Below are 26,408 nucleotides of genomic sequence, written 5' to 3'. Positions count from 1 at the left end.
TTACTGTCTCACTGGGATCCTGCAAGCCAGGGCCCCAGTGCTCATAGTGGAAACCCTATGTTGTCAGTACATTTGATATGTGTCACTGGGATCCTGCCAGCCAGGACCCCAGTGCTCAAAAGTTTGTGGCCTATATGTGTTCCCTGTGTGGTGCCTAACTGTATCACTGAGGCTCTGCTAACCAGGACCTCAGTGTTTATGCTCTCTCTGCTTTACAAATTGTCACTGCAGGCTAGTGACTAGTTTTACCAATTCTCATTGGCACACTGGAACACCCTTATAATTCCCTTGTATATGGTACCTAGGTACCTAGGGTATTGGGGTTCCAGGAGATCCCTATGGGCTGCAGCATTTCTTTTGCCACCCATAGGGAGCTCAGACAATTCTTACACAGGACATCCACTGCAGCCTGAGTGAAATAATGTCCACGTTATTTCACAGCCATTTTACACTGCACTTAAGTAACTTATAAGTCACCTATATGTCTAACCCTCACTTGGTGAAGGCTAGGTGCAAAGTTACTTAGTGTGTGGGCACCCTTGCACTAGCCAAGGTGCCCCCACATTGTTCAGGGCAAATTCCCCGGACTTTGTGAGTGCGGGGACACCATTACATCCGTGCACTACACATAGATCAATACCTATATGTAGCGTCACCATGATAACTCCGAACTTGGCCATGTAACATGTCTAGGATCATGGAATTGTCCCCCCCAATACCATTCTGGTATTGGGGGGGACAATTCCATGCATCCCCGGGTCTCCAGCACAGAGACCGGGTACTGCCAAACTAACTTTCCGGGGTCTCCACTGCAGCTACTGCTGCTGCCAACCCCTCAGACAGGTTTCTGCCCCCCTGGGGTCTGGGCAGCCTGGTCCCAGGAAGGCAGAACAAAGTATTTCCTCTGAGAGAGGATGTTACACCCTCTTCCTTTAGAAATAGGTGTGAAGGGCTGGGGAGGAGTAGCCTCCCCCAGCCTCTGGAAATGCTTTGATGGGCACAGATGGTGCCCTCTCTGCATAAGCCAGTCGACACCAGTTCAGGGATCCCCCCAGCCCTGCTCTGGCGCGAAACAGGACAAAGGAAAGGGGAGTGACCACTCCCCTGACCAGCACCTCACAGGGGAGGTGCCCAGAGCTCCTCCAGTGTGTCCCAGACCTCTCCCATCTTGGATGCAGAGGTGTGAGGGCACAATGGACAGCTCTGAGTGGCCAGTGCCAGCAGGTGACCCCTCCTGATAGGTGCTTACGTTTCTCAGTAGCCAATCCTCCTCTGTGGGCTATTTAGGGTCTCTCCTGTGGGCATCTCACCAGATAACGAATGCAAGAGCTCACCAGACTTTCTCTGCACTTCCCTCTTCGACTTCTGCCAAGGGATAACTGGACCTGGCACAAGGTGTAAGTACCACAAGGTGCCCACTATCAGCCAGGCCAGCCTCCTACATGCAGCACTACAAAAGAAGGTCCCACGCCGCCGGAGGACAACTCAGCGAGTTGAGCATCGCAGGATAGAGTGCACAAAGGATTTTTGCAAACAGTGCACAGAGTCCTCAGGCGGCGAAGATGATGCAGTGCACAGGGGTACTGTCGCAAACGGGGAAGGCAAGCTCTTACCTCATCCAAATTTGGACAGCAGGACCTTCTGTGTCAAAGGGGTCCACCACCTGTGCTCCAAGGAGCACGCTTGTCGCCAGGAGAACAGGTCGTAGTCTTAGAAGGTGCCTGCAGGAGCAAGGAAGTGACTCCATCACTGCACAGGAGATTTCTTCGGTCCTTCTGGTGCAGGGTGAAGACAGGGAGTCCCCAGAGCATGCACACCGTGGAAACTGTTGCAGTTGCTGGCTGGAGCTGAAGTTGCAGAGGAAAAGTAGCCCTTCTGAATACTTTGTTGCTGTTACAGCGATTCCTGGAGCAGTCTGCGGTCGATCCGAGGTCAGAGGATGAAGTAGTAGTTACAGAGGATTCCTGATGGAAACTTGCAAGCAGAATCTGAAGAGAAACCCACAGGAGAGACTCTAAATAGCCCTGAGAGGGGGATTGGCTAACTTATCAGGTATAGACCGATCAGGAGGGGTCTCTGACGTCACCTGCTGGCACTGGTCACTCAGAGGCCTCCAGAGTGTCCCCACACCTTGGAAAACAAGATGGCTGAAGTCTGGGACACACTGGAGGAGCTCTGGGCACCACCCCTGGGGCGGTGATGGATAGGGGAATAGTCACTCCCCTTTCCTTTGTCGAGTTTCGTGCCAGAGCAGGGACTGGGGGGTCCCTGAACCAGTGTAGACTGGCTTAAGCAAGGAGGGCACCATCTGTGCCCTTCAAAGTATTTCCAGAGGCTGCGGGAGGCTACCCCTACCCAGCCTGTAACACCTATTTCCAAAGGGAGCGGGTGTCCCCTTCTCCCTCGTCATGTGTCCTGTGGTACCGAGTCTGAATTAGAGCCAAAAAAACATGAATCCTCTGCTGCTAATGACACTGAGGTAGAGGTCTGGAATTGGAATCCTGTTGTATAACCACTGGTTGGAGCCTTTATGATTTCTTAACATGATATAGGCCTGAATACCAGCAGAAGTCAGTTCATCAACTTATCTACAGGCCGTTCTTCTAAGGACGGACGCCTGGACGAAATCTCTGAGATTTCTGGAGACATACAGGCATCGCTAATGCATATGCCCTTTGATGGCTCTAGGCTGTTGGGAGAAATGGCTGGTTTAGAGCTGGAACGATAAGACGACAGTCATGCCACAGCATGTTCTCTGGGGTTATTGACACCAGATAAACAATTTCCTTTAAAAAAGGATATTCAGAGACTTTTTCAGGGGGGCTAGCTTTCAGAAAACACCATCCGCCCAATCGGTACTGCAACCGCTGATCCAGCCCTTTCGGGGACATGACACTGGTAGGCACTTTTCAGATCTCCTGGGACTGCAATCCGTAAATTCTTCCTGCCCTGCTGCAGTGGCTTCAAGGCTGGAGATCCATCATGTCAGACAGGTTGGACCTACAGATTGTTCAAAGGGGTTATGCCATGCTCTTTCTTACCTCCCCACTCGACTTTCCTCCCACATTGAAGCAACTTTATAAGGAGCGCTCTGCTATCCTGATGTTAGAAGTTGACTTTCTGTTGTCCAAGGGTGCCTTCAAGAACATATCAGACTTCAAGAAGGGGAAAGGATGTTACTCTCATTACTTCCTAGTTCCGAACAAGGATGGACTCCTGTGGTCTATTTTGGACCTGTACCAGTTGAACACCTTTCTCATGAAGGACAGGTTTATAATGCTTCCTCTGGCTCAGATCCTGTCAACTCTATATGCAGGGGACTGGCTTGGCGTACTTAGGCTTTTAGAATGCATATTTCCATGTACCCATCCGGCAGTCCCAAATGTGTTTGCTTGCATTTCAGGGTAGAGCAGGAACACTATCAATTTACAGTTCTTCCCTTGTGCCTTACCTTGGCACCTTGGTTGTTCACAAAAGTGATGATGGTGTTCGCTGCCCATCTTTGCTGTATACTCCTGGCCCCAACAATTGGCTGCTCAGGTAGGCTCTTCAGTCAGTTGTTGACCACCTCCAGACAATCACCAAACTCATTATTGCATTTTATCATCAACCAAATGAGGTCCCACTTAACCCACGTACAGATGCTTTCATTTATCTAGGTCATCCTGGAGACATCATTAAAGACCTTTTCTTCCCCTCTATGAGTCTATGGCATTCATAATTTGATCCTGATGTTTTGGAATCAGTCCACGATTTTGCTGAGGGTGCCTCTGAGGCGTCTTCTACTAGCCTTGTGTAACCTTCCCATCCCAAATGCCAGGAGTCATATGTAGGTCCTGCAGTGGGCCCAGTAAGATGGCTGCCTCTCTGACTCTATTAAAGTCTCAAAGGAAATAGCACAAAATCTACAAGGGTAGCTGGTAATAGCCAACCTGACCTGCAGCGTTCCCCTCTCCTTTTCCCACCCTGAGTTCATGGTAGTGGCAAACACATTGCTGCTGTGCGAGGGTGGGGGACATTTGAGAGAGATGGTGATCAGATGCCTCTAGTCTCTGGCAAAGAGCCAACCTCATATCAGTCTTTTTGAGCTTTGGTCTATTCTCTTGGTATTAAAAACCTTGCTCCCATCCATCAAAGGGGGTCCCTTTTGCAAAATGACCACCATGTGGTACAGCAACAAGCAGGGCAGAGAGGAGTCCTGGATCCTTTACCAAAGTTGCTTCCCCCTGAAGGTGTCTGGACCAGCAGAACAGCTTCCTGGGCACTAGCTGTCTTGCGCAGTCCCTGAATGCCAGAGCAGGGAAATTGGGCAGGCCTCATTTGCAGACCATGAGTAGTGTCTCCATCCCAAGGTGGAGCATGGTGTCTTTTAATGAATGGGTCATGCGCTTGCTTGATCTGTTCATCACAATTGAGAATGCAGTGTCAACAACTCTGTACTCCAAGGCGTTCGCTATGAGATGCATTCAGGCTGAAATGGAAAGATGGACTCCTGCATGCCTTTCCACTACTATATCTCACATGCAAGTCATTCTCATTGTCCAGGACTGGACCAACAGTGTGGTACCCAGAGCGCCTGATCATGAAACGTTTTTGTTGATCAAGCTGCGACTTCAGGAAGACCTACTGTCTCAGCACCAGGGCAGGGTCATACATTTGAGTCTACACAGCCTGCAACTCTATCCATGGAAATTGAGCGGTGGCAACTGAATGCGTCTGACAAACCAAGGTGGTTGTTATTATCCTTGCGGCCAGACACCCACCCACAAAGTTAATCTACTCTGGGAGCAGCAAAAAAATGTGTAGCTTGGTGCGTCAAAACACCGTGCCTTTACAAGCCAAAGTGTCTGATGTTCTTTTCTTACTTCATTCAGTAGCCCAGCAAGTTCATGTGGTAGGCACAGTTAAAATTAATGTATCACCCTTTTCGGCCTGTCTGTGTTTACCTGACCTGCCATCCTTAAGTTGTTGGCTGTGATGTCTCTAATATAAGACTTGTTCACTTCAAACTTTGAACCGTTTTTTATGTCTCAGTGGGACCAGATTTTTGGTCTTGACATTTTTATTTGAAGTCTTTGGATTTGATGCACATCTGTACTTTGACTCTTGACACTGAACTACCATCCTCATAGCAATTACATCAGCACACACTGTGAGTGAACAACAAGAACTCTTTGTCGAACTGCCTTACACCTCTGTCTTTCTGGAGGAGCTGGTATTAAAGTCACAGGTGGCCTAGCTGACGAATGTTGTGACTTCATTCCAGGATGACTATTCATTGCCTGGCTGATGGAGGGTGAGACCCTGAAACCGGTCCCAGGATGCTCGTTTCCAGTCTAGGGAGGACCTGGCTTTGCAGTTTGGGCTGGACTGTTCCCATGGGGAACAGGGTCAAGATTGATTTGCATGTGGGTGGGTCCAACCTGGGGTGGCATGGTGAACAAAAGAATAATGGATTAAACCCAGATCTGTGACTGGGGGTGAGTATTTGAAAAGTTTCAGTACTCCGTCCATCATCCTTTTGTGTTGCTAACACACTGCCCAAGAAGCAGCCCTCTGGCGACCTTCAGGCTCATTCCACCAGGGACAAAGTTGCTATGAGAGTTGCCTATCTAGATTCATATCAGGCGATGACATGGGGATCTGTACATACGCTGATCAAACAGTATTGACTTGACTGTTTTGTCAGCATCTGTACAGATGCTCATGTCTTGCAGGAAGCTCGCACACCTGCTCTATGTTCCGGGTGTTTTAGTCTAACTCCACTCCCTAGAACCACTTCCCTTGGGGAGGTATTACTTTGGTATCTGTTCTGTAGTTGAGATGTATCCATCAGAAGAACAAGTTAGTTAGTCAGTAACGATCTTCCTGGTAGGTACTCTTATCTAACCACAGATTCCTCTGTGCCCTCTCACTGCCTATTCTGTGAAGTGGCCTCTTTACCTTCTAGAAAGGTCCCAACTTGGGAATTCAGTACACTTTCTTGGCCAGTGTGTTCTACGCTCTGTGTCTGAATGTGTGGAAGGAGAAAGACCCAAGAGACTTATCAGTGTGCAAGGGTAGCACTTATATGTGTCTCTGCTCTGTCACTTCCAAGGGCAGTATGGAGTCACTGGAAGGCATACAACACCACCTTCCACTACCTCCAGAGCATTGCTGGAAAAATTCTTCGGACCCAGTCTGGCCCCTTGGGATATTCTAAAAGTGGCAAATCTGCAGTATTCACCAGAAAGAGCATTAGCAACTGAAAGTAACTTATTTAGTTTTGTTAGAACCTAGTCTCCAAAATTGTAGCCTAAACATCCTTGCCCATGAGAAGTCTTGTTTTGTTCTGAATCCTGATCCTTGAGTATAACTATTGGGAGAGACGAGCACTTTGATTCCCATTTACAGCTTTTGAGGATTATGTTAACCCACAGAGTGCGGCGTGACCGGTGCACCAGTACCTGGTACAAAGTTTGGGGCCTGAGTTCGGGATTTGCTTTGATGGGAAATAACTTTGCCAAAGGTGCTTTTACATTGAGTTCATGCAACAATAAAAACTCAAGATAACGTTGATTTTTACCTTTCTGCTGGAGAGAGATCGGAGTTTTGTCTCGTGGCAGTTTTGACTCATCATGAAGTATTGCTGAGGGTTAATACGCCTCTTGCAAAGAATGTGTGCCATGCAGATCCACAGAACTGTATGTATTTATGTGGATAGCTCAGCGGATTACCGTTTTTGTTACAGAGATCCTATTGTTAATTGCAGTTCATAAGGTGCAATCGTAATAGAGCACAATGACCTATGAACTGTCAAACTGGTGAGTGCACGCTGCATGGTATAGGTTAGAATGTAATGTTTTCCCTAGCCTTTTATTACCCCAATGCTGCTAAAAAAGGGTCGGCTTGAATAGAAATACATTCTTATTTGTGAAGCCAACTGCAAACCCTGTGGTATGTTTTAAAAACTAACTGTGCTTTTTCAGGCCAAACGCTCTGAAAATATACCGCCTGCTATTATGGATTAAGAGGTTCCTACACTTTCTAATCCTCATTTTCTTATGTTACATTCCCTGAGCACTGATTTACACACGTAGAATTGATTGGCTCTGTATAGTTTGTGTGATGGCAAGTGCTCTGCCTCCCTACATTGGTATGAATAGGGCTATGCAACAAATGAAATGCATTTGCTAGTAGGGCTACGGGGATCAGGGGCACTGCTGGGTGGTGGTAGGGAGGAGATCAGTGGAGAAGGAGGTCATAGAGATGGTGCTGAAAAAGATTGTCGCGCCGGGCGTCGCCAGTGCTAACGCCGGCCCTGGAGATACATTATTGCATTGAAAAACAGAAATGTAGGTAGATCCGTGAGTAGGATAGGGGATCAGATGCATGCAGTGTAGTTCACATACTTAACCTTTTGGAAACCTAAATTAATTGAAAAGAAAAATAAATTTGAAAATTTAACATTACTGGATAAATAGTGTCTGTTTGAACATTCAAAGGCAAATGGCTACCTGTTTTGTTTTAATTTGTTAAAGAAAACAGGTATATGAACTTGCAAGTGAGCACCAGAAATAGTGTCTTGTAGCTTGAGTTTGGTGTACACTACCTGTGGAAAAACTCCAAACATATAAAATATGTTTATGCACTGTAGTAAACATTACTGGACATGTTAATTGATCTTCTTCTGCACGAATGGGAAGGCAAATAAAAAAAATAGAACTGGCTACAAAAGTAGAGACAGATGACGTCTGTTATCCACATATCTAGGCACAAATTGACTTGGTTATCTAGTCATTTTTACTCACTCCTTAAATTTCACCTGCTATGGGAACATAACATCCATTTTGTGAAACTGTCTTAACACCTTGTGGAAATGTTGGGTTTAATGCTTTATGTATTCTATGTCTATGGTGTCATCAATGTGCACAACTCAGTTGCCTCTGATATTTGAACGTTGAATATTGAGGTCCCCTTTTCAGGATTTATGTAATGAAGGAAACTGTGCATTTGTCAGATTGTGGTGGTTTTTTGCCACACTTTCGTGAGAGATTGTGAAGCGTCTTTCAATGGAAAGAGCATGCTATATTTTGGAAAATTTCATACATAATTGGAAATACAATCATGTGATTTGCAGTGGGCATTGTTTTGCACCATAGAAGCATATTCTAAAAGGGAGTGTCCTGTGGAATAAAACTGTGATTGAATTAAGAGCATCTATTTAATTGATCCAAATTAATTTTATAATACCAAAAAATAAAGCTAAATTGTGGAGTAATTGTTGCATTTTCCACGTATGCTTGTTGTCCTTGAGCAGGCATGTTCCATATTTACATAGCACCTGAAAGGGAACCATTTTACTGCTACATTTATCAAGCACAGGTGACTAAAAACAGATAATGTGTTTCAAGCCTAACGTGTGCATCTATCCAAATTCTTTCTCCAGAAAAAGTAGACGTAGATGCTCGTTTGGTGGAACTATGTGAAGATGTCAAGGTAAAGTGCTTCCTTACCAAACCCGATTACAAACATAACTGATCTCTCTTTAAAAGTAAATGTTGTTTGTGTACATAATTCACACAATCCTTGTTGTCTTTATTATATCTTCTGGGAAGAGAAATATGATGATTAATGACTCATTAAGCAAACACATAAGGAAGGGAATGCAGTTTGTGACTGTAGTTTTTTAAGATGTTAACATTATTATTTTTGTATTGAAGTTAGAAATGTACCATTTCTTTAATTAACACAGTAACATTGGGCCCTTTTTAGGAGTTCTGAAGGTTTAGCTTATGCAGTGTGCTCCCAATTGGTCACTTTCCTTTGCTCCTTCTGTTTGCTTTTACATCTATTCCCTGTTTTCCATGACTAAACAAGACTAGAGCCTGTTTCTGTAGGTGTTTTCTTAGTGATTGTAATACATTTAATTAGTGGTGCCTTATCCTATATGCTAAGGTAAAATAGGTGAGGGACAGTTCTGTTGCTGATTTGTACCTTACTTGCATTGGTACCTAAGAAATATTAAGGGTATAGAGCCTGTTCTTCTTGCAAGAATGTTCCTAGTGATATTGCACCCAGGTGATATATCATAGAGCCCTGTGTATTAGGAAATGTCATGCTCTCCGCACTTTTGCCTGTAGAATTTTTTGAAAGTCATGTGCAACTGATAACATATTCTTCAATAGTTGTACTTCTGAAGTGTATAACGTCTCCTTAGAACTCAAAATGTTTAAAATAGAGCAGAGTCAGGATTTATTTAAAAACGTCCTTCCTCTTGTTGATTTGTCAATCCTCCCATTTTTCTATTTTGTATAGCACTTTCCAAGGATACTTATTGGATTTTTGGGGTCCCATCCTATTGAGAATTAGCTTACTGACAGTGGTACCAAAAATAGAAAAAACACTTGCAAAATATAGCTGATCTGATAGAGACTTTTTAGAGTTTCCTCCAGGCGTTGGACTGGATCCGGAGGTTTTCTTCGAGCAATACCTTTGCGCGTCGGTAGGTGATGTTGGTCGATTCCGTGGGTGTCGTTGGCGTCGTAATCGCCGTGATGATGTCGGAAGTAGTACATAGACGCCGCCTTCCTGCAGTGCCGTCAGTTCTTTTCTTTCCACCCCACATGCTAATCCAGAGAGAGCTACCCTGGTCTCTTTTTGACCGACTTCGACCGTTTTGTCAGGTTTTCTAGTGAGATATTTGGTGTGTTGAGGATGTCCCCGAAGACTGGTTTCAAGCCCCTGCGAGGACTGTCACCTCATGATGTCGGTGACAGATCCGCATCGGGTTTGTTTGTGGTGTCTTGAGCGCGACCACAACCCGAAGTTGTGCTCCGAGTGCCGGGCCATGCATCCAAAGGACTTGAGGGAGCGGTCCTTCAAATTCATAGCGGCCCGGCACTCGACTCCGCGTTAGCCCCGGTCTCGATCGAGAGAACGGTCTCGAGACCGTTCGCCGAGCCTTCACCGCTTCGCGTCTTCAAAATCTTCTTGTGATGGTAATTAAAAGAAGTCGTCGAAGAGGTCCCATCGCTCTCCGACTTTGCCCCGTCACTCGGCTGATGCGACGCGGGAGGAAGGTCACTGCTCAAGGCCTCCTTCCTGCGCCTGGGTCCCCTCCACGCTTCTCTGAGTTTCCTGGAGCCAGAGCGACCCCCGCTCCTACGTAAAGAATTCTATGAGGCCATGCGCCTTATCTTTGGGCGGACCAACCCCGATACGGCGCCTTTGGGCCCTAAGGGGTTCGGTTGAGGGGCCTTCGGGTTCCGCGCCGGCAGCTTTGGCTCCGGCCACTGAGGTCCGCTCCAGATCCACTTGCGGATCTGCACTTGTGCCGGTCGCACCATTGAGGCCTTCCCCAGCGCGGGTCGATTGTTGACGCACCCGACGTCGGTAGTGCCCACTATCAACGTTGATCTGATCCTTATACCCGACGACTCGGTGTCAGAGCGGCGTCAGCCGCTGCTGCCTTTGTCTTCAATGGGGCCTATTTACCCCTGGTCAGATTCAGACTCTTTTCACTATGGGTACGAATTCGGGGAAGGATTGTAGGGGTCCCTGTACCTTTATGAATACCAGGATGGCCTACCTTTGGACTGGGCACAGGAATTGGGCAACGCCAGTGGTCTGGATACTTCTCCAGACGCTTGCATGCTGTCTCCTCCTACCGTGGCTATGGCGGAGGGAACAACTTATGGTATGGTGGTCAGTAGGGCAGCTGAAGTCCTTGGCCTTGAGCTTCCTCCTGTAGAGGTCAGGTCCAGTGTCCTGACGGAGATGCTTCAGCCAGGGGCTTCCACATATGAACCCCTTTTGCCGTTCAATAAAGCCCTCACTGAAGTCCTTTTGGGTACTTGGTCCAAACCTAACACAGGGGCTCCTGGGAATAGGACTATTGCACACCACCATCGGCCCGCCCCGAACAACCCTAAATTCCTGTCCCAACACCCCACACCTGAGAGTCTTGTCATCCAGGCTTCCTCTTCTTCAGGCCCATTCCCTTCCTTACCCACAGATAGGGAATCAAAAAGGCTGGAACAATTTGATAAGAAGCTTTTTTCTTCCTCCAGTCTCGAGCTGCGGCCTGTGAACACCGCATGCCTTTTGGGCCGCCATACCCATTCTTTGTGGGATACGGTTGCACAGGTCCTGCTGCAGATAGCGGAGGAGGCCCGTGCTATTGTCTCCCAAGCTGTCAACGATGAGAGAGATGGGGTGAAGTTCACAATCCGTTGTGGGCTGGACACGACCGGCTCTCTGGGCAGATCGGTTGCTACAGTGGTGGCCTTGAGATGCCACGCCTGGTTGTGTACTTCTGGTTTTTCTGGGGATGTCCAACAACCCCTCATGGACATGCCCTGTGATGACTCCCATCTCTTTGGAAACAAAGCGGATTCGGCCTTGGAGAGATTCAAGGATTCCTGGGCTACGGCTCGGTCCCCTGGCCTTCCCTCTGCCCCTTCCCCCCCTCAGTCCACTTTTCGCCCCTTTGCCACCCAGGCTGTCCAGCTGCTGCGTAGCCGGGGACACCGAATCCGGCGTGGGACAGGGAACCAGAGGTCTGCCCAGTCCACCTCTGCCCCCGCTGCAGCCTCCAAACCCTCCTAGTCCGTCCCCTCACTCCCATCTAGTTGGCGGCAGGATTCACCATCACCTGCCCTACTGGGAATCCATCACTACGGACAGGTGGGTTTTGCAGCTCGTTCGAAAGGGCTGTTTCCTCCCTTTCAAATGTGCTCCACCAGCCATGCTTCCATCCCTCAGCCACCACCCAGAGGATCATTTGGTGCTTCTCCGCCAGGAAGTCGCAGCTCTCTTGGCCCAGGGAGCTACAGAGAAGGTCCCTGTGCCCGAAGTAGGTTGTGGTTGTTGTTCCTGCTACTTTCTGGTGACGGAAAAGAACACAGGTTTATGTCCTATCCCAGACCTTCAGGATCAACTACTTCCTCAAGAAGGAGAAATTCAAAATGCTCACCCTGGCTCAGGTCCTGTCTGCCTTGGACCCAGGAGACTGGATTGTAGCGTTGGGCTTGCAGGACACTTATTTCGACATCCCCATCCTGCCTGCCCTCAGATATTACCTACGATTTGTGGTAGGTCACGAGCACTTTCAGTTTACCGTGCTCCCCTTCGGTCTTACCAGTTGCGCTAGAGCCCAACTGACAGCGTAGGCTTCCTTTTTTGCCTCTGGAACAAGATTAGAGAAAGAAGGCAAAATGACATTTTCCCCATGTGGGAGCTTATGGACATGTTCGGGCGGCTAATCTTTTTTGGCCAATAGAATGTCACAATTAAGTTTGTCCCAAAAGATCACATTGATGGTGCGTTCCATGTCTCCCTCTATTTGGATCATCAGATCATAAAGTCTATCAGGTGGGAGTATGCACCCGTCCGCTGTTTCAACTGCAACAAAATCGCTAGTTGCTGTCGCATCCAGATGATCTTTCAGACTCTGGCGACCTATTGTGACCTCTGCTCCGCTGTCTAGCAGTGTCACTGCCCACGTCTTGTTCTTCAGCAACGTTCTCAAGTGTATTGGCATTATTAACTGATATTGCTGCCACCTTTTTCTTTTTAAACTGTTGCTTTTGCTACAAAGTCTTCCCTTCTTTTGTAACTGGAGACTGTGGTGAGTCTTTCTTTTGTTTCACGTACACAGGACTTCAGTCAGGACGGCCCTCTTTCGGTACGCCTATCTGGAGCGTCCTGAAAGGAACGAGAGGGACGTGAATCAGTATATCTTTTAGGAGTTCTAATCTTCTCCCTATTTCTGAGAGTATATCTCCATTTGGAGTTCTCCGGATGTGGAGAGTCTGCTCTCTTTTAAATTGTTTTGGCTTCTCCCAGCGCTTTTTTGAACCCTCTTGTGTCTGTTTCGTAACTTCCTTGGGGGTGGTACACTGTACTTCCAATTTTTTTGGCTTAGCTCCCAGAGTATCCCGTCCTATACTAGTATAGGTATCGGAAATAATTTTTGGTAGCTGTCTCTCTTGTTCCAAATGTGGAATTTCTCGGAGACGCTGGCATATAGCCAGTGCTACCGCTTCCCCTTTAATGTTGCTGAGTATTATCCAGGATACTGTGTCAAAATTACACATTAATTTCATCCGAAAATCTAGGGCAGGTGCTGCCCCATGCTCATTCTGTATTTGCTTTAACACTTCCGGTAAATTGGCAAGTGTTGGGGTACCATGTGTAGCAGTATATATTGCAGCAAAGAATGTACCCCATGGGTCACAATCATCCACAGAGGGAACCGTCGCAAAGGGCAAGCACTTTGTTAGAATTCTATGTTTCTCCTGTGGTCCCATATGGGGAGACACCACTTCCAGCTGATTTGTTTTCTGGGCTATCCAATAAGGTATTTTCTCCCACTCTGTGGGTACTTGACCCATAATAGTATGCACTGTTTGTGGATTAATCCCAGTAGCCAATTCGTATCCAGCTGTTGGTGCTGGGCGTGCTGGTGTTGTGTTCAAAGTCTGCATTACGAACTGAACAAGCCATCTATATAATGTTAATATTTCATTATATAAGTTTTGCAGATCTTCTTGCAAATTTTGTGTACCCGGGTGAGGTGTGTATGTGGCAAACATGGGCCACGTAGGTCCATCATTACTTAAATGACCTAATCTCACGCGTTGTATTACGTGTGGTAGGGCTCCTTCAAACCAGTTCTGATGCTCTTGATAGGTGAGCGGTATTTCATGGTACTGATATGCTTGGTATCGTTGAGATACATTAGCAATTGTAGATGTGTGAAATGTAAGTGTTCTGCGGTCTTCCTCCGGAAAGGTGACCCAAGAATAAAATGTTTGTTTGGTAACCTTCATTAGCTTCTACTATAAAAGTGACGTCCTTGCCCTCTTCTGTGATCCCATGTGCTACTAGGTGTAATGTTAATGCTTGTCTAGCATTCTAAGGAATGTCTATGGCGTTAGCCGTATTGTAAAAATGGGTGATGAGATAGAACACCAAGTGGGGAGTAAAGTCCTTTTAAGAGTTCGAGCTAGAAAATCCTACAGCCTAATTAGGTGTTCCCCGTTCAGCTGAGGAGTATATTCTCAAAGACTTCGGATGTCTTCGTACAATGGTACACTGTCAGGGTACCTGTAAATTAGTGATTAAACACCATCGTTGGTGGTGCCATGTCGTAGTTTGGACTCTTGCTCTGGGCAAGATTGCTGGTTCAAGGATGACAGTACTTATGTTTATAGACGACTATGCCTATCCTACAACAAGTTGTAACTGTAGTCCCAACCCTTCCGGCTCACTAGCAGTACCTCACCAGTAACCCGAATAGTTAAAGGTGATTTGTGGCAGTCTTTACGCATGGACTCAGAGGTATGACATCTCAGGGAGTGTCGTGGTTAAACGGAGATTACCCCTTTCTCACAGATACATTATGTCTCAACCAAACACAGGCAATAACGAAGATGCAGTAGTGTTTCAATAGTTTTTATTTAATACAATCTGCGGTAAATCACATGGGCTGCAATGATTAGGATAAGGAACAGTGCAAGAGATAAAATTATAAAGACGAGAGTCATGATTATGAAGACCCCCACCATCTTGCGTTAGCATAGAAAGACATAAAGTGTATGATGTCCAAATACCCTCTCATAATAGGCCTAACCTTCTACCTAGAGGAGAGCTGGATATGTTAAACCTAATCTGCCAATGCCATATCCCTGGAAGGAGCCCCCAACTCTTGTTATCTTGGAATGAGGTCTCGTGCTCAGAGTCCTTAGGAACACGAAGTCCTGGTCAGCATCAAGGTGACGTGCAGCATCGATAGCAACAATGGTATCTGGTCGGAATCCCTCTGATTATCTGTCTAAAGTGTGATGTATTTATGCAGATCTACTTGGACCCCTGATGTAGGTTGTCCCCAAACAATAGATAACGCAGCATGCTTGGAACAGCACTTCCTAATGTGAGAACCTACAGTTTGTTTGTCTTCGTTGCATGAGTTGACGCCATAGCGCCGTGGCACTGATAACATAAAGCTAAACCAAATGTCCTAACTATAAACAAGGCAGCCATTTTAAAAGAATTAATTAAATAAATTGGCTAAGACCGAGCAAGCTAAGTAGGTTAAAAGTCACTAGGTGACGGGGGCACGAGTCTGCAAGCAAAAGGCTAAGATAACTCCTGTTATCCCAATAAAACAAACTAGGATTCACTACAGGGTGTTCACAAATGTGATGGCAGTGGTTGCAGCTCATCTGCGCAGATTAGGGGTATCAGTCTTCCCCTACTTCGACGACTGGCTGTTGAAGGTGGACTCGCCCCAGAAAGTCGTCTCCTACCTTCAGACTACAACGAACCTCCTACACATGCTGGGGTTCACTATAAATAGGCCGAAGTCACACCTGACTCCCTCTCAGATGCTCCCCTTTATCGGAGCTGTTCTGGACACAGTTCCGTTTCGGGCTTATACTCCCAAAAAGCGAGTCCAAACCATTGAGGCTATGATTCCGATCTTTCAGCCTCTGTCTTGGGTTTCGGTGAGACTGACTCTGAGGCTGCTGGGCCTCATGGCCTCCTGCATCCTGCTAGTAACACATGCCAGAAGGCATATGCAGGCTCTGCAGTGGGACTTGAAGTTCCAGTGGGCGCAGCATCAGGGGAATCTCTCCGACATGGTCCAGATCTCGGAGGGGACTGCGAAAGACCTGCAGTGGTGGCTTTCGAATCCACATTGGGTCCACGGCAGATCCCTCTCCCTTCCCCAACCAGATCTATCTATAGTGACAGATACGTCACTTCTGGGTTGGGACGGCTACATGGGAGAGGCGGAGATCAGAGGCCTCTGGTCTCTGGCGGAGTCTGGGCTCCATATCAATCTTCTGGAGCTCCGGGCGATCAGGCTTGCGTTGAAACTATTTCTTCCCTCTCTCTCAAAGGGAAGGTGGTGCAGGTGTTCACGGACAATGCTACTGCCATGTGGTATTGCAACAACAAGGGCAGAGTAGGGTCCTGGACCCTTTGTCAGAAGGCACTACTCCTCTGGACATAGCTGGAACATCATGGCATTAACCTGGTGGTTCAACATCTGGCGGGTGCTCAACGCCAGAGCGGACGAACTCAGCTGTCGAAGCACAGCCGATCACAAAAGGTGTCTCCATCCGGAGGTGGCACAAGGTCTCTTTCAGCAGTGGGGAGAGCTTTGTTTAGATCTGTTCGCCTCTGCAGAGAACGCGTAGTGTCAGCTGTTTTGCACGTTGGAGTTTCCAAGGTGTCACTCACTCGGAGACGATTTTCATCTCGAGTGGAACTCCGGCCTCCTTTCCGCCTATACCACTCCTGCCCAGAATTCTCAAAAAGATCCGGAACGACCATGCCCAAGTCATCTTGGTGGCTCCGGACTGGGCACGGAGAGTCTGGTATCCAGAGCTATTGATCATGTCCATCAGTCCTCCACTCAGACTGCCTCTTCGGGCGGATCTTCTGTCGCAGCAACAGGGGACAGTTCTTCACCCAAACCTTTCCAACCTCCAACTTCATGCCTGGAGATTGAGCGGCGACAGTTGACTGCTTTTGATCTTCCACCCGAAGTCTGCAATGTTATCTTGGCAGCCAGGTGTCCCTCCACCAAAACTGTATATGCCTGCCGTTGGAATAAATTTGTGGCATGGTGCACCAACAAATCTGTTGATCCCTTTCTGCCCCTCTGTCCGAGGTTCTTTTGTTCATTCTTTCTTTGGCCCAGCAGGGCTCTGCTTTGGGCACCTTTAAAGGGTATTTATCTGCTATTTTGGCCTTCCTTAGGTTACCTGATCAGCCCTCACTTTTTAAATCTCCTATTGTGAGTAGATTCCTTAAAGGCCTCACTCATTTATTTCCTCCCGCTCCACTTATCATGCCTTAGTGGGACCTCAATCTTGTCCTTACTTATTTAATGTGTACTCCCTTTGAGCTAATGCACAATTGTCCCTTACGGCTCCTCACCTTCAAAACTGTCTTTCTTGTTGCCATCACCTCTGCTCCTAGGGTGAGTGAGCTTAACCTAAACCTCGTCTAAACCTCCATACTTGTCTGTGCACCCTGACAAAGTGGTGTTACGAACTAAAGCTTCCTTCCTTCCAAAGGTGGTTACACCTTTTCATGTAGTCCAGTCCATCACCCTGCCTACTTTCTACGCAGCCCCACATCCTTCTCATGAGAAGGAGAGACTCCACCGTCTACACCCGAAAAAAGCGTTGATGTTCTATCTTAATCGTACTAAAGATTTCCGGGTGGACGATCAACTCTTTGTCTGGTATGTGGGTGTGAAAAAAGTGAAGGTGGTGCAAAAACATACCATCTCTCGATGAGTACTTCTTTGCATCAAAATGTGCTACGCTTTGGCCAAGAAGCAACCCCCTGAGGGCTTGAGTGCTCATTCCACCAGAGCAACTGCTGCTTCCACTGCGTTAGCACGTGGAGTTCCTGTCCTGGGCATCCCTGCACACGTTTGCTAAACACTACTGCCTGCACGGCTAATTTGGTTGTTCGGTCCTGCTGGACTTCCTAGTATGACTTTGGTGTGCAGCCCACCTCTGAGGATGACATTGCTTGGGTATCTATTCTAAGGTAAGGGATCTGCAACTAGAAGTCTCTATCAGATGTACAAGTTACTTACCTTCGGTAACAAAATATCTGTTAGAGACATATTCTAGTTGCAGATTCCTTTCCGCCCACCCATCCTGCCCGCTTGCGAACTGATTTCTAGGGACAGGGATTCCCCTTTCAGGTCCTTAGCTCTGGTGCACCAATCTGTGTTCTTAGTGGCTGTGCGCTTTGGCGTTGAAAGTCGTTAAAAGAAACTGACGTCACTGCACGAAGGTGGTGTCTATGTACTACTCCCGATGTCATCACAATGACTACGATGCCCGCGGAGCCCACCAACGCAACCTACCGACGCGCAAGGGTATTGCTCGAATAAAATTCACCAGATCCAGTCTGATGCCTGGGGGAAATTCTAAGGTAAGGAATCTGCAACTAGAATATGTCTCTACCAGATATTTTGTTACCAAAGGTAAGTAACGTACTTTTTTACTATTAATGAGCCTTCTTGATAAAATGCATTGCATTCTGAATGCAGGAACCAAGAGAGGTGGTTATATTCAAAATAAAATGTACTGAAACATATTTGCAACCTGAAAAAATAGATGATGATCACAGACAGATTAGCTAAATGTTTTCCTAGTTTATTTGCTGTAAGAAAATCTTTCCATATGTATTCGCATCTTGAAATAAAAGTTAAGCAACAGCCAGGTTTACAGTTTTTAAATACAAATTTAAATTCCTTTTCCTTAAGGCAACATTCAATAAAATATGTTTGATGCATGCCTAACTTGAAAAACAATAATTATGGCGCTACATTCTGGAATTATTATGAGCAACATGTAAAAACATTGGGGCCCCCATTCATACAGAAAGTCACACAAATAAACCTGCAGTTCTATAACCTTGAAGGGTGTATATTTCCAGCTATCAGGAATTCACACGTTTTCAGAAGTAGACCTGAAACCCTGCAACAGTTGCTCATATGTCAAGCACACATTAGAGTTACATTTTATACAAACATATATTTACTCATGTGCAATTGTGCTGAGTAAGCGCAAATTACTTGTTAAAACATTTTTTATTCTTTCCCCCTTGGTGAAACTCCTTTCCCTACACTCAATATTTTTGTGGTGGTGGGGAAGGAAGGATTTTCTGTCTCCTTGGAAAAAGTTGTACTCCTGCCCTTGCCAGGAATAAATTCATTAGCTGTTTCTGGGCAAAAATGGATTTGTGAATTGTTGTTAAAACCCCTTTAAAATGGAAGTTGGTGAGGGCACAAAATTCCAGCCCTGAAATTACCACGTCTTGTCTGCTTCGGGCACCATGTGAGTGGATATGCTGACACAAAAACCTTCCTGACATTCATCAATAAGTATAAATGCACCTCATGCATGTGTGTACACAGCTAAATAGATTTGAGAATCAGGCTGACAACATTTTGACTCTAACCTTCCAGAGTTCATTTCATTGTAAAATGTATATGTTTATTCATTGATATACCACAGTAATCAGGAGATCTGAAGTACAGGGAGATGAAGAGATTTGCCAAAGAATTTCTGTAGAGATGATGATGTAAGTGGAATGTAGAGCATAGACCACTGTGGAGAATGATATTATGTGAAAGGGGGACTAGTACTGGGGCAGGAGTTTTCTGAGTTGTAGCTGGTCACATACTGGGAGCATTGGATGACAATCTCATTTGGAAAGGAACTTGTCTCACCAGATTCTTATATAAAGTGACTGAAGAGCTATTTAACTGCACGGGGGTGTGTATGATGCTTCCGCCCCTGGAATACATTGAAACATACAAGATTATGACCTCCTTTGGAAAGGGGTCATAGCAATGTTATGGAAACTTTGTGGGCTTGTGTGGAGGAATAGCACCAATTCTGTGGGAAACTACAATTCCTTCTGGTCTGTGCAAAATGTAATTCTAAGTGAAAGGGACCTTGCACATCCTGTAATTGTAAACAAGGTGCTTAGGAGAGGCTCATTTCTACTGAGCGTGAATTTCTGCCGAAGCGGTGTGTGTACACCCAAAGAGACTACAGTTTCTTTTAATTTGTATATAGTGGATCCCACGTGTCATTCAATTTCAAAATAAAGTGCTGGAAGAGGAGGGACAAGTGCTTTTCTTGGTCTGTTTGTGCGACGCAGAGTGTGCTCTGAAGCGAGCAACTACCAAGTGCATGTCTTGGTCAGTGCGCTTGGAGCAGAGCATGTGCTGGAGCGAGAAACCTCTCACTGCGTGTGCCCACCAGAGATCCCAGGACTCGAAGGCTTGGCAGGTGCAGCTGCAGGTACCTTCTTGAGTGAAGCACATGTGCCATCCTTCTCCTACCAGCAGGGATCCGAGCACATGAGAGCCTGGTGTGTGCTGCTGAGAGCACAATCAGTATGCATTGTGAAGAAAGTCAGCGGCAGTTGCAAGCAGCACTCATGTCTGAAATTAGTTAAAGGAAAGCACATTCGGGAAAAAAAGAAAGAAAAATAAAGGAAATATAACAAAGGGAAGCAGCCATCAGCAGTGTATCCCATGTACTATAAATCACTTAATTCCTGTATCTTCATCTTGGTGTGTCTGTTCCTGTCACGTATACATAGAGGAAGGACTAACACAGGAAGAACATTGGCAGACAAATAAAGATTAGAAAACAGCCCTTGACAATCTTGTGGGAAAGCTAAATTACACTACGAAGATCTACAGATTTATTTTTGTTTTCCCCTTCTTGTTTTAACTTATTGTGGTAGTTCATTGTTTTATTTTGTTATTTTTGCTTTTTTATTTTAGTTAACTACTTTTGTATTTAAATACCAGGTATTTCAATCACAATGGGCGACCAGGCAATGGCACCACCTCCAACATCTGGGGATCTTCTGGTTCTGTGGAAGCAATAAAAAAAATTGTCTTATACATATATTCTGGCACTTGGATGGGATAGATACAAACCAGTAAGGAAACAGACAATTGTACTTCATCACCTAGGAGTGGAAGTGAGACGGTTATTTAAAGATCTTCCTGAGAACTCTTTTGGGATATGGGATGGGCAGACTAATAATGTCCATAACATGTTGCTACAAATGCTGGGTTTGCGTCTCATTACCAAAGTGAATATTGTTATGGAATGCCATAAGTTCCTTTCCAGGGTAAAAATGATGGGAAAAGATATCCCAACATGTGGTGCCCTTGAGATGGTTGTCCTTAACGTGTCAGTTTGGAAACCTGTGTGATGCGCTCATTAGGGACCAAATTGTAAGGCGTACACAGGACAAGAGGGTAAGAGAGAAATTGTTAACAAAAGGAGCCACATTCTAAAGTGCTATTTAAGTGATTAAATGGATGGAACAGGCAGCAAAGTGGCTGAAGGAAATGGATACATCCATCAAGGTAATCAGTGATGTGAGTAAGGAGTACACTTCTGTTCAAAAGGTGCGTTCTTCAAAGGTAGAAGTAAAGAAAGATAACTGGGATGCCAACATGAAAAGAAAATGCTAGGGCTATAAAATGCTATTGATGCGGATCACCAGGTCGCATTGCTTCTACCTAAAAGTGTTCAGCTATGAGTGCTTCTTGCTGAAATGTTGGCAAAAGGGGAACTTTGACCAAATCTGCAGAGCAAAATCTACACTAGTGAAAGTAAGAGAGGTAGACAATGGATATGAAAACATCAGGAAATTAGTGTTAACTATTCAGGATGATCAGCTGCAGCGAACCTCTATTTATATATCTAACATGGATACTAAGCTTGATGTAGTGGGAGAAGGTAAGGGAATTGTTGATAAACTGGAAAAGTCACATTGCATCATACGCCTGGATGATCAATAGGTAAAGAGACTGGTGGATTCTGGCAACTTCTATACCTTGATATCTAAATATATTCTGCATCAACAGGAGTCAGAAGGATTGAAGATTTGATCGGCACTCGACATAAGGGCAATGGGATAGGGTGTCAAGAAGATTGAACTCCTTGCAATGAAATAGGTGACCATTGGGTATGAGAATGAAACAGTATATAGTCAAGTGTACATGACAGACTATGGTTCGAACTGGTTAGGTTGGCGACATCAAAATGATTTAGGCATGATCTGGAATTCTAATGCAGAGAAACCTGTCATCTCTCTCACCAGAATGCACGAACAAACTTCAGTGAACCAAGTAGATGAGTAGAAAGAGACCATACTGAAAATATATCTGTGAGTGTTTAATAACAAATTAGGATTGCTAAATGGTTTTTCACACAAAGTAATATTAAAGAAGGGAGCTGCCCTTGTGGCGCATAGGGTTAGAAACATACCTCACCTGATTGGAAAAAAACATTGCAACAGGACTTGGATAAGTTACTTTGCACAGAAGATAATCAAACCCATAGAATCATCAGAATGGTGGGCACCAACAGTGGTATGTCCTAAGGAAGGAAGGAAAATTAGACTATGCATAGACGTGTGTGACCTGAATCGGAACATATGGGTTGACAGACAACCCCTCCCAAATATTTCCAAATTGTTATCATCTATGGTGGATGGGAAGGTGTTTAGTGCTGTTGATATGTGAGCAGCATACTATCAGATTAAACGACACAAAGACTCTAGGCATCTTACGTCATTTGTCACCCCTCTTGATGCTTTTTGATATTAAGGATTCTGGTTGGCCTCGTGTCTGCCTCAGCAGGGTTGCAGATAGTACACTATACAAAAAATGGCAGCAGATCATAAAAAACGCACCTGACCTCTGTTCCCATCTATGTAGCTTATTATCCCTCAAGTGTTTCTTTTGTGTGCACTCATCACCTGCTGCCAAGGTGTAAACCTTAAAGGAGGGAACCTAGAACACAAATTTAAATTGGAACAGTGCACCACATGAAGAATAACAATACAAGTGTCCCATTCTTATATGTAGACTTTTGTGAATCTTCTCTTTATTTTCTTTTGAATCACCACACATTTGCAGCAGAAACAGCTAACACGTTTCGTCCCTTAGAAAGGACTTCATCAGGTCTGCAACATAATAAATTCAAATACCATATAGTATGCACATACATTTAAAAACATACATAGTCATAAAGAATGGGACTCTTGTATTGTTATTCTTAATGTGGCGCACCATTCCAGTTTAAAGTAGTGTTTCAGGGAGTAATGAAGCAAATTTTCAACGGTGTGGAAAATGTCTGGTGCTTTCATGACGATATTTTGATTGTTGGGAGGGATGAATTGCACCATGCTAATCTATTTGAGGACGTTGTGAAATGACTTGACGAACATGGGTTGATAGTGTGTAGAGAAGAATGCCAATTGAGGAACAAGGTGTCACTTAACTGGAGCATGAAATATCGAAGGAGGGAATTCAATCCAAAAAGAGCATAGTGCAAAGAATAGGTAATGCACCGCAACCAGAGAACAAGGAGCACTTGAAATTGTTTCTAGGCCTAGCAGAATATTGCTTGAAGTTGATAATGAATTTCACTGAGATTGTTGAACGTTTGAGAACATTGATGACAAGAAGTATTATTTGTGACTGAAGTGTTGTGTGTGTGTGTGAGAAAGCAATTTAGCAAGTAAAGGAAAGAATCATGCTAGCTGTCACACTGGGGAATTTTGAAATTACAACAAAGATATGTCTTACCACAGATGCTAATAGCATAAAAGTTGGAGCACTGTTAACCCAGATGGTGAATTATCAGAAGACAATTGTGTTTTTGCTTCCTGGTAACTGCAAGGCGCAGACAGTTCCTACTCTGTAATAGAAAGCGAGACCCTGGCATGTTGATGGGGGATTAAGCACTTTAAATATTTCCTGTGGGGCTTACCTTTTAAAATGAGGACAGACCATAAGCCATTGGTACACTGTTTTAAAAGAGTTAGAGGCTTCAAGGGTAATGTGACCCCTAAAATTTCCAGATGGATGGCCCTGGAATAAAGCTTTGATATGGAATACTTGAAAGTATTAAAAAATGTGGTGGTAGGTTGTCTGTCAAGGCTACCTGTGAGTGAAGGCTCACAGAACGAAGAGCTGGATGTGAGTGAAATGCTGGGGGATCAGGAGGAAATAGCGTTGAGTAAAGAGGAATGGCGATCTGCATGGATGAATATCAAGTATTAAAGGATATGAATTGTGCATGAGGACCATCCTGGCAGGAATATGACCAAAAGGAGGATAAGGCAATCGTTTTGGTGGTCAAAACTATACAATATGGTAGAGGAAGCGAAATATTGTTATGCTTATGCAAACTGTGATAAGATGAAAATTGTGAGACAGCCTCCTATAAAATGTGTGGAGTTGCCAAATAGACCAAGGGAAAGACTAGCCATAGATTTATTGGACCAGTAGACAAACTGGGATCTGAGAACAGGTATATGATTGTTCTAATAGATTAGCATACCAAGGGGTTTGTGGTTAAAACAGTGGAACACATAGACACAGAAAAGGTTGTGGATATCCTTGAAAAGGTTTTCTGGAAGAAGGTGTACCCAAAGCCATAGTTTCAGATAATGGAGTACAAGTTGTGTCCCTGAAGGTGAGAAATTTCATGGATAAGTGGGCATTGAATATGAAAGGGGGGGGGGCGCTCTTTTTAGGGTGCAAGCCAATGGAATAGTGGAGAGAGAAAATTGAATGATTATGGAAACTTACAATTGTCATTGGCAACAGTTCATCTTGGAAGAAAGAGTTAAGGAAATTGATGTGGGCCCATAGGACTACGCCCCATTCAATGACAGGAGTTTCACTCTTTGTGTCCTTAAAAGGAAGCCTGCCGGGAAGGAAGGAGACTCCTGCTTGATTAGTTGACACAAACCAGGTGTGGGTTGACCATGAGGCAATTAAGGCAGGAGTTACTGAGAAACAGAAATGTATGGAGTAGTGAAATAATGTAAAAAAAAAAGAATGAAGGACATCCTTCTGGAAGTGGGTGATTGGGTGGTGATAAGAAGAGGTGGAATTGTGAGAAAAGGGGACAGTGAATGTTCCGGTCTGTTCAATCACTAGAGCGAGATGGAGTGTTATTGAGCTGGAAGATGTTTCAGTGTGGAGCTTGGGGAATGAATTAAAAATTGCAAATTACCAGAGGGAAAGGAATGATTTTTAAATGTATTCTAATGTAATATTTTGCTCATATTTCTCTGAGATTTTATATTATAGTTCTATGAGACCATATAATATATTTATTGTTAAGGTTACTTTTCTCTCTTTCCTTCTCTTGTTTTCTTCACTAAAGTGGGGGCGATATGTAGAGATGATGTAAGTGGAACAGTGGAATGTAGAACATTAAACTGTAGGGAGAATGTTATTATGTGAACGGAGGACCAGTGCTGGAGCAGGAGTTTGCTAAGCTTCAGCTGGACATATGTGGGAGTATCAGATGACAATACATCTCATTTGGAAAGGGACTTTGTGATTCTTACAAATCTTTAAATTACATAATATAGTCAAGTGGAAAAGTTCTGTGAGAGGTCTCCTTGATACTCAGTTGGCATCCGCAGCAAGGGACTGCAAGCATAGTCTGGGTTTACAGCAATGTTTTTTTAAATCAAGAGAATGCTTAAAAGTAATACCCTGAACTCTGCTATTATCTTAATTGTGACACAACCAAAGTACTATCACTTTAAGAGCCCTCCCATGATCATATAGGTGGCCTTAACAGATCCCATTCACCCTTTGCATACACAGTGCGTGTGAATATGCAGAGAATTTCTACAAACACAGTACTTCTCATTTCTGGTTCTGCTTTGATCAGAAAGGTGGTGTAGTCAGAGCCTTTAAAGAATCCAAATCCTTACTTAAAATGTGTTCTGACAGAATCAGAGAAGCTAAAAATACAGGGCGTGTTTAGTGATAATGCTGCATGCTGCCCTACTTTGCCACCTCCTTGAATGGCACTAAATGATCCAAGTATATTTTCTTAACCAACAAGTAGATTTCATAAATACCTATGCACTTGGACAAGTAAATATATATTTTTTCAAAGTGTACATCCCAGATGTTAGTGATCTACAAGATCATTTCTAAGAAAAAAATGCTTGTCTTGCTTGTAGACTGGTTGTGCACTCAGCGTCTATCAGAACTTGTCTATTTTTGTGCCTTGTTCCTATTTCAGTAAAAAGATTCACTTACAAAAGATGTCTTAATTTAAAAAAAAATGATTTTTAAGGGCAGTAGTTATTTCCCCAAGCTTGTCATTTAACTGACAACCTGTCAATTTGTGTTAAAGAGAAAACAATACAGTGCGCGTCTTTGTCATCTTGTGAGATAAGTGATCCTGCAGCTTTAGCTGATGTATCTGTTTTAGCTATGTAACTTTGGAAATTGGTTAAGTAGCATGTGTAAAAGCTCACCCCGGTCGTCAGGAGCTACGGTATGAACATCGTCTCCTACGCTGCTGACACCCAGCTGATAATGTCCCTGATCGAGAACCCCTCAACAGCCAAAGGAACTGGAATAGACATACAAATACCATGACACTGTTAACTAATTTTAAGGCTCTATATGTGTGCACATTTACGTTGCAATGTAATGTTAACTATACTTCTCCTGTATACAATCAACTTCAGATTTCTGCTTCTTTGGGAGCAGATCACCAAACAAGCTATCAGTCACCTAAAATGTCACACTGGTGTTAAATGTAAAACAGTCTGAATTGGCATTTTTTCAAGATGTCTACTTTGTTAATCTTGTTCCAGTTAGCAAACTGTTATTATTCTCTATTCCCCAAGGCGCACCAGTAGTGCTACAACTTCACAAAATCAACTTTTTATGACTGCATGGTAGTGTTATGGAATTAGGCTCCTGCTTTCTGAAACAAATCTACTGTCTGGTCTCAGGCTTCATAAAAATTGTTGATTTAAATTGTACAATAATTTTGCAGATGTTATTCTAACAG

General features: G+C 44.6%; 1 protein-coding gene across 6 annotated transcripts in view; it reads left to right on the top strand.

Annotated features, from left to right (window-relative positions):
* Positions 1 to 26,408, top strand: part of FAM135A (family with sequence similarity 135 member A) — an 863,965-nt gene that overhangs the window by 445,716 nt on the left and 391,841 nt on the right. For all 6 annotated transcript variants that reach the window (XM_069235714.1, XM_069235715.1, XM_069235716.1 and 3 more), the window contains one exon: positions 8,429 to 8,478. In XM_069235714.1, the coding sequence (XP_069091815.1) occupies positions 8,429 to 8,478 (50 nt within the window). The remainder of the gene's footprint in view (positions 1 to 8,428; positions 8,479 to 26,408) is intronic.

Source organism: Pleurodeles waltl, chromosome 5 (assembly GCF_031143425.1).
Source record: "Pleurodeles waltl isolate 20211129_DDA chromosome 5, aPleWal1.hap1.20221129, whole genome shotgun sequence".
Classification (NCBI taxonomy): Eukaryota; Metazoa; Chordata; class Amphibia; order Caudata; family Salamandridae; genus Pleurodeles; species Pleurodeles waltl.
The sequence above is the reverse complement of the archived record's forward strand: the minus strand, read 5'-3'. Positions and strand labels throughout refer to the sequence as shown.